At 42.0% G+C, this 12,756-nt stretch overlaps 1 protein-coding gene across 5 annotated transcripts in view; it reads left to right on the top strand.

Moving 5' to 3' along the window:
• Positions 1-6,900: 6,900 nt before the first annotated feature.
• HNRNPLL (heterogeneous nuclear ribonucleoprotein L like) overlaps positions 6,901-12,756 on the top strand; it is a 35,561-nt gene continuing 29,705 nt past the window's right edge. The window contains exons 1-2 of one of the 5 annotated variants that reach the window (XM_012788471.2): positions 6,901-7,023; positions 7,279-7,441. In XM_012788471.2, the coding sequence (XP_012643925.1) occupies positions 7,013-7,023; positions 7,279-7,441 (174 nt within the window). In that variant the 5' untranslated portion in view covers positions 6,901-7,012. Of the gene's footprint in view, positions 7,442-12,756 lie in introns of all 5 variants that reach the window. The other 4 variants (XM_012788468.2, XM_012788469.2, XM_012788467.2 and 1 more) reach the window with 4 other exon arrangements.

The raw sequence follows: 12,756 nt of genomic DNA, 5'->3' as shown, positions 1-12,756 counted from the left end.
GAATTCAGAGACAAAAGATTAATCTTTCTGAACTTTCACATGCTAATTGGAGACAGTGAGGACCTGCCCTGTCTACCTTATAAGGTTTCTGTGACAATCCAATGAGACACTGCCTTGTACATAGTAAAGTGCTACACAGGACTGGTTATTTATTTGTAATTAATAATAATGGTAACTTTATTCTACAAAGTTGAAAATATTCACAATAGGAAATTTTTTGTTAAAATGCCTCGCTCACATTTATTACAATTGGTTGATTTACAAATTCAAATCACACATAACCGTTTGGTTACTTGAAAAATTAAGTTATATTTTCAAAATGATTTCATTTCAAATATGAGTGAGGAGAAAATCAAATTTTAGATCAGTCTTTGGGATACTTGTATAGACATAATTTGTAAAGTTTACATGCTTTGTTTCATGTGCCAGAGACAGAGATGCTTAATTTTGATCAGCAAACATCTAGTCAGTGTCAGGCAATGTTCTAGGTGCTGAAGACACAAAGATAAATGAGATACAGTCATTCCCTATGCTGTATAGTTCAGAGTCCAAATATCTCCAGTATGGTTGGCACTTTTTATGTGGCTACTGATAACTTAAAGTGTGGCTAGTGGGACTCACATTGAATTTTAAATTTTATTTCATTTTAATTAATTTAAATTTAAATAGCCACATGTGACAACTGGCTACTATATTAAACATCACAGGTCTAGGCCAAACCCCATAGCTGATTTGTGGTTACCAAAGAGAGGGTGCATAGGCAAATATCTTTTGTTCCATTTTAAAATAAAGGTGGACTATTTTCTGGATTTAGGGGTAAGGATGAAGAAACTGCTGGGACAGTTTGGGAAAGTAAATAGCAACAAGGGAAACAATTATACAATTCTGTTTAAACTCTGTTTTACTGATTCAAATATTCTTTAATATATTCAGAATGAAAAGACATTGTCTGGCTTTCAGAATGCTGAAGACAGCAAGGTTCAAAAAACTGAGCTTTAAAAAACCTAGTTTATGGGCCCGGCGCAGTGGCTCACGTCTGTAACCCTAGCACTTCGGGAGGCCGAGGCCGGAGGATTACTTGAGCTCGGGAGTTCGAGACCAGCCTGAGCAAGAGCGAGATTCTGTCTCTACTATAAATAGAAAGAAATTAGCCAAACAACTAAAAAATAGAAAAAAATTAGCCGGGCGCGGTGGCACATGCCTGTAGTCCTAGCTACACGGGAGTCTGAGGCAGGAGGATCACTTGAACCCAGGGGTTTGAGGTTGCTGTGAGCTGGGCTGACACCACGGCACTCTAGCCCAGGCAACAGAGTGAGACACTGTCTCAAAATAAATAAATAAATAAATGAAAATAAAAAAACCTACTTTATGTTTTTAGTTATTTTTTAGAATCCTAGTTATTTTTTAGAATCCATTGTTCTGTCTCAGCATCCAAAGATTAGGAAAGAAGAATGAGTAAATTAATAACTTGTTTACAAAAGTAACTTGTTTACTTTTATGGGGTACAGTGGGCCACTTCTAAGATATTTTTATTTTGCCCAAATTCAAAAAGAATTGTGAGCTTAAAACCTTTAATTATTTTTCTTCAGGAGAAACAAAACAATAGAACAATTGTAAGTGATCAATAGTACTTAATATCTTTTTGTTGTTAAGTATGAGCAATTTACTTGTTAATTTTTTCTATATTTTCATATGCAAGGTGAATTTAGCTTAATTCTATTCACTCCCAACTGTGGACAGAAATGCTGTCATTTTATCTTTATTTATTAAATTATAATTTATTAACATTACTTTAAAATATCTAATGCACTATCAATTCACAAGTCAGAGAGAAAAGTGAAAATAATTTAAATATTAATTTTAAGATTAAATGGCTATAATCAATAACAAGAATCTGAATTTACCTGTCATTATCTGGTAAATGAGTGAGCACTTCTACGATCAATCTTTTATTTTTGCATATTTATCACAATTTTTTTTAAAGAGGCCAAACATTGCGGCAGCTGGAGCCCCAAATCAGTTATGCATAACAGTTCCTGAAAGAGTATACCATTGTGGTTACACTCCACTACACCTGGAGCTAATATTGCTCTGGGGCACTTCCTGCAGAGTGCATCATCCTTGAATTGTGGTTCTTTTGACCATAACTAAGCAAATGTGGGCTGAATTAAAGGAGCTAGTTTTAGCAACAGCACCACAGTACACTTTCTCTGTGATTCCCCTCAAACAAGCAAAGTGGTAGCATCAGAAATAGTGCACTCTGGACGTAGCAAAATTTCATAGAAATTCATAGAAAATTTCATAGAAACTAACTGATTTGTCTCTAAATAGCTGGATTTCATGTTAAACATGTTGTCTTAATCATAACAAACCTCTATAGCTCTAATCCTTTGGAAATGTGACTCACAGTAAAATGTACATGAGGCTTTATTTGACTTTTACAGGAGTTGAGGCAGGAAACAAAAGTTTTATATATTCAATGAAATAACAGCAATATTGGAAATTGAGTTTGGGGATGAAAAACTCATAATTTGCATCTCTGGTTGTTAAAAGGATGCATCCATCAGAAAATAGTGACACTTCTCACATAATTTCTGGGCTTTTTCTACAAAAATGAAATGGAAAAATTAACATCAAAACAGTGCATTATACTTGCAATTTCCTATGGAAGTAAATCAATTTCCTTATACAAGTGCCAATTGTGAAAACTATAATCTTTTTTGCCCATCCTGGAATTACAGCTGCATAAACCCAGGTATAAATTAATGAATGAATTAGTAACATGCTAAGTGACTATAAATTAGATCTATATGTCCACATTACTAAATAACACAATTATTTAAATCATCATTATTCTGATGAAGAGTACAGGCTCTGGAACCAGATTGCTTGGGTTCCAATCCTGGCTCTCTAGTTTATTAACTGTGGCTCTAGGGCAGTTTTCTTAACCTCCCTAGACTGTTTCTTTAATTGCATAACAAGCAGAATAATAATAATGCCTTTGGTAGACGGCTTCTGTCAGAATTGTTACCACAGTGACTGGCATATTATAGGTGGTTATTATTATTATTGCATGTGTATTATTTTATATTTGCCTTGTAGCCTATCTCTTGGGTAAGTGCCTTGCCTCCTTAAGTTGATTGTAAGTCTCAAGATGGCAGGGATCAGCTCATATATTTTTCTAGTCCCCTTATCATCTAGCACAATGTCTTATAAATTAGTTTACATAGGTCAGTAATGAGATTTGAAACTAAAGGGCAATTTAGGGCTAGATTATGAAGGCCCTTGAGTCTCAGTTTCCCTAGGCCTGTCTCCCACTATGGTATAATTCCTAAATCCCCTTTGGGATGTGGCAAATGGGAGCTCTTGGCTGCTGTCTAGTCTGTAGCAGCCAATCCAATCAAGCACTCAGAAAATTAGCCAAAGATCTGAGGCTGTAATGCACAAGAGGTTCCAGATGGTCACAGCATTTAGGAGTTGTTTCTCATTGTCTTAGGCATTTCTGGTGACTGGGCAGTGTGTTATTTCTTTATCTTATCTAAGTGAAATCCCCCAGAATATAATTTATGTCCTCCCTCTTTAGCTCTTCTCACGAGCTAGCTAGCATTTTCCTTATCAAAGAACCTATTGTCCTGTCTGAACGACTCATCTGCAACAAGCTCAAATATCACCCATGGTCAGTGAACTGAGTGATGCCCTTTAAAAATGCTTCCAAAGTTTTACTTCCTCAATAATTTTTATTCAACAGTTTGATTTGCAATTGTCACAAAAATAATGAAGTTTAATACTGGTACATATTGACTCTTACCTACTGTTAGTGATACAATGCTGAGTACAGCAGCCTAGGTTCAGCAAGGCTGGGTTTCCTTACATATTGGCCAGAGAGTTGCATTTTAACTTGGTATAATCCATAGGCTGAATGCAGGGCTTTGAGAATTTAAAATATTTTCCCCATCACAAGTAATCTTTGGAAAGTTCGTACAGGACCTAATAAGTTCACATTTGGGAGTCAATAGAATTTATTCAAACTGAATTTACCTTGTATATGAAAATATAGATAAAATTAACAAGTAGGTGTGGATCTACCATTTTGTCTCTCCTTGCTCCTGCCCAAGACATGGCTTCTGTTCATAAATCCCTATTAAACGTTTCCTTCTAAGAAAAAAAAATTAATAAGTAGTTGCTCATACTTAATAACAAAAAGATAGTAAGTGCTACTAGTCACTCCTAACTAGTTCACAGAACATTCTATTGTTTCATTTTTCCTAAAGAAAAACAATTCAGAGTTTTAAGCTCCCAACTTTTTTCTGTCTCTTTTAATTTGGGTAGATTAAAAATATCTTGGGAATGACCTATCTCACTCCATCAAAAATGTTTCCTTTGTAAGCAAGTTTACTAATTCACTCATCCTTTCCTGATCTTTGAGGCTGCTGAAACTATTATAAAATGCACACTGGATTCTAAAGATAACACATACATAGTTTTGTTTTTTTTTCTTTTCCAACAGGGTCACACTCTGTCACCCAGGCTAGATGCAGTGGCGTCATCATGGCTCACTGCAACCTCAAACTCCTGGGCTCAAGTGATCCTCCTGAGTAGCTGGGACTACAGGGGCGCCCCACCACGCCTGGCTCATTTTTGTATTTTTTGTAGAGTCTGGGTCTAGCTCTTGCTCAGGATGGTCTCAAATTGACCTCAAGTAATCCTTCTGCTTAGGCCTCCCAAAGTGCTAGAATTACAGGAATGAGGCACCACATCCAGCCCTAAACTAGGTTTTTTTAGAACTCAGCATTCTTCCTGTCTTCAGCATTCTGAAGGCCAGGCAATGTCTTTGTATGAATATGTTAGGAGACATCTGAATCAATGAAACAACTTTAAACAGAATTGTATAATTGTTTCCCTTGTTGCTATTTACTTTCCCAAACCATTGCAGCATTTTCTGCTGATGACATTTTCTCATCTGTAGTCAGCTCTGCAGCTCCCTTTTTGATACGGAAGTATTAAAACTTTATTTTAATCCAAGAAATAAAATTCAAATATTTTCTAGTTTAGTCAATGTACACCTGCAGCCACAAACAAATTTGATTATAACTGTACTGTGCTGTGGAAAATCTTGTAGTTGGATTCCAAAATGACAGGCAATGTAAATTACAAAGTACAAAACAGTGTATGCGAAAGCATTGTCAGCAATAAATAAAAATAGCTTTTTGGGAGGAAATAACTTCCGAAAGGAGAGGACGGCTGGAGGAAGAAACAATCCACACCATTAGGAAAGAAAGGGCCACATTTAGGGAAGCATCTGAGAGACAAGGACAACAGAAACACAGAGACTCTATCTCTGGCAATCTTACAAGGGGTAACAGAGGGCAGTTAGGTTGCCTTAGATTTGCCAGTTTCTTTTCTGAAAGATATACTGGACCTTTATTTCCCCAGGACAACTCATTCAACATTTCTGAGCACCTAAATTGTGCCGGAGATTGTACAGGGACTAGGTTTACAAGATGAAAAGTGTACAGTTCCTGTCCCCAAGCGCTCCTAGTATTTAAAACAGAACATCTTAAGAGGTAAGTATAGGGCCAGGCGCGGTGGCTGACGCCTGTAATCCAAGCTTTCTGGGAGGCCGAGGCGGGTGGATCGTTTGAGTTCAGGAGTTGGAAACCAACCTGAACAAGAGTGAGACCCCGTCTAATCTCTACTATAAGTAGAAAGAAATTAACTGGCCAACTAATATACATAGAAAAAATTAGCCGGGCATGGTGGCGCATGCCTGTAGTCCCAGCTACTCGGGAGGCTGAGGCAGCAGGATCGCTTGAGCCCAGGAGTTTGAGGTTGCTGTGAGCTAGGCTGACGCCACGGCACTCACTCTAGCCTGGGCAACAAAGTGAGACTCTGTCTCCAAAAAAAAAAAAACACAAACAAACAAACAAACAAAAAAAAAACGAGGTAAGTATAAAGGGCCCTGTTGCAAAAAGAGAACGCAGCAACTAAAATCTTGGAGGAGTCCCTAGGACGCCACAGAGGAAGTGAGCTGTGGTCCGCGGGACAAACAGAATTTTGACAGGCGTTCGTATCTCTCCAAAATAAATGATAAAGTGAAATGGATTGTCCACAAGAGAAACAATTGGGATGAAGGATGAAATTTTACATGGAAGGTTTAAAACATATTTAACTGGAGCAGGGGCTTCACAGACAAGTCCCTCATGCCGCCCGTAAAGGGCCCAGACTGCCAGCGAGCGATAACCGCTCAAACTGACATGCGCCTGCACAGAGCGTCTCCTACGGACTTGCACCTCGCTGCCACTCAACAAATGTTGACAGCTGTTCTCGAATATCTAGTCAGGGGCGGGAGAGTCCACCCACTTGTATTACACTTTGCACACAACACAGTGGGAAGGCTAATTAATTTCATGGTTCCAAACCCTTTTCTCCCCTCATCCCTTGCAGTTTTAGGGCTCTGTGGGATGTCTGCAGGGATTTTAGAGGTTTTCCTCATCCTCTTTTGAAGAGAATAAAAGCATTTAAATTAGCGGGAGGGCGGTTAACACCCGCAGCCCCGGAGCCACTGCACGCTTAAGCGCCCGACCGGGTTCACGCCGAGCCTGGCCTTGGGCAGGAGCCTTACAACGCCAACGGTTGCAACCGCTCCCGGCGGCGCGCGGCGGGCGTTGCGCGGCTGGGGCTCACAGGCCAGCCCAGAGTTCGGAAGGCGCCGGCGGGGAGACGAAGCCCGGCCGCGGGCGGTTTTTGACGAGCACCCCTCACAGCCAATTAGAAGCCTGGTCGACTTTTCCCCTGCCAATAGGGAGCAGGATCCAGGCTGGGAGGGGGCGCTTCCCGCGGGCTGCGGCTGGATTTGATCCTGCGCGGCAGCCGCTAAGGCGGGGGCGGAGGCTCGGCCTGGGCGGCGGGGAGCGGATTAGGGGAGGAGGGAAGACCGGAAGCCACGGTCGCGTCCCCATCCTTAGATTCGCTCCCTCGGGCTCGGAGAGGAGACGGAGGAGGGAGAGGCTGAATGTTGGCTCGGTAATAAAGGGGAGCGGCCGCTCCGGAGCCTCCTCCTGGGGCGACCCCCTCAGGCCCTAGGACTCCTCAGCCACCTGGCTCCTGGGCGCGCGGCCCCCGCGGACCGCCCGGCAGCGGAGACCTTAGCTGAAGAGGCGCTGCCCGCAGCGGGGACTAGCCGGCGGCATCCAAGGCCCGCACCCCACCGCCACCACCATCCGTCTGCCCGCCGGTCCCTCCGGCCGCCGCCATGTCCTCCTCCTCCTCTTCCCCCAGGGAGACGTACGAGGAGGACCGGGAGTATGAGAGCCAGGCCAAGCGCCTCAAGACCGAGGAAGGGGAGATCGACTACTCGGCTGAGGAAGGCGAAAACCGCCGGGAAGCGACGCCCCGGGGCGGGGGCGATGGCAGCGGCGGCGGCCGGAGCTTCTCACAGCCGGTAACAAAGCGCGGCGCCCCGTCCGCTGTGCCTGGCGGCTCCCCGGGAAGCAGGGCCGGGCAGCAGGGCTTCTCGCCCGCTGCGTTTACCTTTTCCGCTGCGCTGACCCGGTCGGGAAGTGCCCTCTCTTCCCTTTGGGGCTTCTAGTCTTGCCTCTCTACCTGTTTCCCGCAACCCGATTGCCGGCCCGGCCCGGCCCGGCTGCAGGCCCCGCAGCGAGTCGGCCGCCGGGCCCTGAACTTGGGGAGGGTCGCGGGGCGGGGGCCCGGGGAGGCGTAGCTTCCGCTCCGGGGGGCGCTGAGCTCTTTGTTAGTTTAACTCCTCGGGCTCGGGGCCAGCGTCCGGACCGCCCGCTGCCTGCGGCCCGGCTGCCCGCCTCGCCCTCGCGCCGGTCACCATCGCAGGATGGTCGCCTCGGTTCCTCTGAGGAATGAATCTCTTCGCCTCGGTCCTGTGGAGAGCCAGTTAAATAACATATTATGCCCTGGCGCGTACTCCCTAGTTCCTAGTGCCTTGGAAGGTTTAATTTTAAAAAATTTAGTCTTTGCAAGCATGGCGTGCGTGCTTTGCTACCCAGTTTTGTAATGATTGCTCAGTACTTTTACCTCTTCGGTTACAAAAATGAGTCCGCAGGTGTTAGTACACCCCTGCCTTCAAGTAAAACAAATCTTAAAATTACTTCAGTTCTTCATCGGCAGTTTATTCCCTCCCTGTTTACCCCACGAAAGGAAGAACTGAACTCAGGGCTGCATTACGCATACATTCCCGGAGTCTTGTCTTACTCTTACCAAAAATGTTAGCTGGAGTCAGACGGAACGTGAAAATCATTTTATCCACACCAAGTAGTCTCTCCAGCTTCAGTGGGATGGAGACTTTAAGGAAACAAAACAAAGCAAAAGTTTTTGCCCTTTTTTGGTGCACTTACGCTGTTTAATGACTTCGGTGTTTTTTAAACATTTAACACATTTGAATTGTGGTTAATTCAGCAAACTTTAACGGCAATTTACGAAGTTGTACACTTTTCTAGTATTAGATTTAAATGTTTTTCACCTTCTACAGGACGCAAATTAGAAGCCTTTTTTAGCTGTTTGAATTTTTATGTAAAAAATTCTGGTTGGAGGCCGAGCGCTGTAGCTCATGCCTGTAATTCTAGCACTCTGGGAGGCCAACGCGGGCGGATCCTTTGAGCTCAGGAGTTCGAGACCAGCCTGAGCAATAGCGAGACCCCCGTCTCTACTAAAAATAGAAAGAAATTAGCTGGACAACATATATATATATATGAAATTAGCTGGGCATGGTGGCACATGCCTGTAGTCCCAGCTACTCGGAAGGCTGAGGCAGTAGGATTGCTTGAGCCCAGGAGTGAAGTTGCTGTGGGCTAGGCTGACGCCATGGCACTCCGGGGCAACAGAGTGAGACTCTGTCTCAAAAAAAAAACATGCTGGTTGGTACAGTACCCAGGGTTAAGAGTTTCCAATTACAAGAATGTGACGAGTCAGTTTCTAACACATTTAAGGAACTTTTTCTCCCACTAAAAAGTTTCCTTATGGTTAGCTATTACTTTAGATTTTTGTGTCTAGCTATTTGAAATATTCAAAATGTAGCCTGGAAGTATGAATAAAGGAAATGCATTTTTTAAATTTCAGTTCAAAGCCAACCTTTGTGGAAGTTGGAAACAGGAATAATATAGCTGATACTTAGGTGTATTTGATCCTTTGTCAGAAGTCTTGTTTGGGTTTTTATGCAGCGGCTTGAAATGTCTTGAAAAGATACTTGAATCAGTTTATAAAAATTTGTTTTTGAAAACAGACAAGGCATAAAACTAATAATACTATTTTGTTTTGGATATTGGAAAGAAAATAATACATGATATATCCAAAGTGAATTGTAAAGAGCAGTGGAAATAGGATTGAGCAGGATTTGCTAGCATAAATTTATGTGAGCTTGAGAAAGTCAGTTAGCTACTACTCTGAGTTCTCTTAGTCTGGAAAATATTAAAGTTGAACTACATACCATTCTTATCTGAAGCAGTAGTTCAGTGACTAATGCAGCTTTTAAGTTATCAGGCAATAATATACGCAGATTGAGTTACAAATTCTTAAGTTTTATCTTACTGTTGTATATTTCTTAGGAAAGGGCTAATTGCTTTTATTTGACAGAACCAATATTGTACAATGAAATCTAAGGAAGGGCTGGGCACAGTGAATCATGACTGTAAGTCTACCACTTTGGGAAGCTGAGGACAGGATTGCTTGAGGCCAGGAGTTTGAGACCAGCCTGAGCCAGAGTGAGACCCATCTCTACAAAAAAAATAGAAAAATAAGCAGGTATGGTGGCTCGAGTAGTCCCAGCTGCTCAGGAGGCTGAGGCAAGAGGATCACCTGAGCCCAGGAGTTTGAGGTTGCAGTGAGCTATGATGATGCCACTGCACTTTAGCTCAGGAGACAGAGCGATAGATCCTGTCTTAAAAAAAAAAAAAAAATCTAAGGAAGGTTTTTGTTTCTTGTTTTTAAACATTTTTTTCATCATGTAGTTTTGGGTACTATTTTGAAATCAATGTAACTATGGATACTTGTATATAATAAAATTTTATTATTAGGATAGGCATTACCTGGATAGATATTTACCATCTATTGTTCATACAGAAATACGATGATTCATCTACTTGACAACACCTCAGTGGTCCTTCAGCCCAAAGAAGAATTACTTTTGTGATTAGACTATTAAAGTAAATGTAGATTAGGTACAATGATAGGCAGTCTTTTCAACTCTAGTTGGAAGTTGGTAAACTACAAAGTAAGACTGCGAAGATTTACATTGTTTGGCTTTTTATGGTTAAGTTTCCTCGAGTGCTTTAATAATATATTGACTAGATTTAAAGAGGAAAATGAGTATTTAAGAAAAGCTTTGTGGTTCTACAAATGCTCTTAAAGATGAATGGATCAATGTGAATGATCATGATGTTTGAAGGTATGAAGAGAGAGTTCTTTGGATATGAGAAATAAGACACCCTTTAAATTTATGTTTTCTGGCACTTTTTTTTTTTTTTTTGAGGCAGAGTCTCACTCTGTTGCTGGGGCTAGAGTGCCATGACATAAGCCTAGCTCACAGCAGTCTGGTCTCGAACTCTTAAACTCCTGGGCTCAGAGCAATCCTTCTGCCTCAGCCTCCCAAGTAGCTGGGACTACAGGCATGTGCCACCATGCCTGGCTGATTTTTTTCGATATATATTTTTAGTTGGCCAATTAATTTCTTTCTATTTGTAGTAGAGATGAGATCTCACTCTTCCTCAGGCTGGTTTCAAACTCCTGACCTTGAGTGATCCTCCTGCCTTGGCCTCCCAGAGTGCTAGGATTATAGGCGTGAGCCACCGCACCCAGCACTTACTTTTTATAGAGCAAAAGCTTCCAGGGTTTTTCAGATTCACTGAGCTATACTGCTAAACAAGGGTTGCTTAGAGAGGTGTGTGCCATGTATTATATAGTTATTTTATTTATTATTTATTCTTGTGGAGTAAATAGTGTCCTTAAATGTAGTAGGCATGACCTTTAAGATCATATTAATAGTGAGTTTCTATAGCTCCTTACTTCTAAGGCAGCTTGGCTTCCAAATATTAGAGCTTCACTTGGCAGAACCACTTCAGGAATTGAATTGGGATAATCGATCGCTAATTTGTTTTTTGTGTTTTTTTTGAGACAGAGTCTCACTTTGTTGCCCAGGCTAGAGTAAGTGCCGTGGCATTAGCCTATCTCACGGCAACCTCAAACTAACTCCTGGATTCCAGCAATCCTCCTGCCTCAGCCTCCTGAGTAGCTGGGATGACAGGCATGCGCCACCATGCCCGGCTAGTTTTTTCTATATATTTTTAGTTGGCCATATAATTTCTTTCTGTTTTTAGTAGAGACGGGGTCTCGCTCTTGCTCAGGCTGGTGCTAATTTGTTTTAGAGATTTTTAAGTTTTTCTTTTACTACATTCTGCTGGTGAATAAACAGGCAGATCATAATATTAATTGTTTGCTGATGAGGTGAAATTTTAAGTTTCTTAAACTTTAATAAATAGACTTGCAAGATAGCAAAATGCCAAGATAAAATTGTAGCTTCTAGTATTTCTAGAGAATCCGGTTTGAATGTAGTTCAAGGATGTGTGCCCGAGGTGAGTGCCAGAGCCTTAAGGCTTGCATAGCAGTAGTGTCTTGTGTCTTCTCTAGCTGAATTGCTATAGCAGAGTAAGGATTTTTAGGCCTAGTTTTGGGAAAGAAATGAAAAGCAGTAAGTTTCACTGTCTTTTGGATTTAACAAGTGACTATTTCTTCATGTTAGTACATACAGTAAAAAGGGCTGCTAATAGAGCCAGTAGCACAACCAAGACAGGTGTCTTGGCTCTGCTACCAGCAAACATTTTGACTTAACTTCTCTGAGGCTCAGTGATCTCTATGATCTCATACTTCATTGAAAAATAATAATTGAACTTCTGCCATGTACCAGGTGCCTATCTTGGTGATGGGGATATAATAGGGAAAAAATACTCCAGATCTAAAATCTGTGATTCTATGTTATGTTGCTTTTGTCCTCCTGAAATTGAATGCAACTTTCAGGGTTTATAGCCACAACAACAACTCAGATGAGCAAAAGGCACAGAGGGGTAGGGAATTTATTGGCCCATGTAATTGGGAAAGCCAAATTGTGGCACTAGTTCCAGGCATGGCTACTTCTAGGAATTTAGATGATGTCATAGGGACTTGCTGCTATCTCCTTCCATGTTTCAGTTCTGCAGAGTGGAAAAGCTAGGCTTATATTCTTAAAGCTAGCAGTTAAAAAGAGTATCCTCTCTCTCAAAGCCCATATTTACACCCCCCCCAACTTTACTCTTATTACAACCCAATACCACAAATGATAAACCCTCCCTTTTTTGTTTTATAAAGGGAATGGGGTCTTACTCTGTTGCTCAGGTTGGAGTGCAGTGGCACAGTCATAACTCACTGCAGCCTTAAACTCCTGGGCTCAAGCAATCCTCCTGCCTCAGCCTCTTCCTGAATAGCTGGGACTACAGGTGCTCGCCACCATGCCTGGCTCATTAAAACAAAAAAGTTTTTTTGAGATGGGGGTCTTGCTATGTTTCCCAGGGTGGTCTCTAACCCCTGGCTTCAAGTAATCCTGTTTCAGTCTCCTGAGTCTCTTGAGATTACAGGAGTGAGCTACCATGCCTGGTTCTATCCCTTCTTATCAACCATTTTTTGCTTCTCCCCTCTTCTCCCAACTAATCAGTGGTCCATCTCTGAGGTTGGGGAGGGAGGCATAACTGTGATTGAAAATAC

This window comes from Microcebus murinus, chromosome 3 (genome assembly GCF_040939455.1).
Source record: "Microcebus murinus isolate Inina chromosome 3, M.murinus_Inina_mat1.0, whole genome shotgun sequence".
Taxonomy (NCBI): Eukaryota; Metazoa; Chordata; class Mammalia; order Primates; family Cheirogaleidae; genus Microcebus; species Microcebus murinus.
The sequence above is the reverse complement of the archived record's forward strand: the minus strand, read 5'-3'. Positions and strand labels throughout refer to the sequence as shown.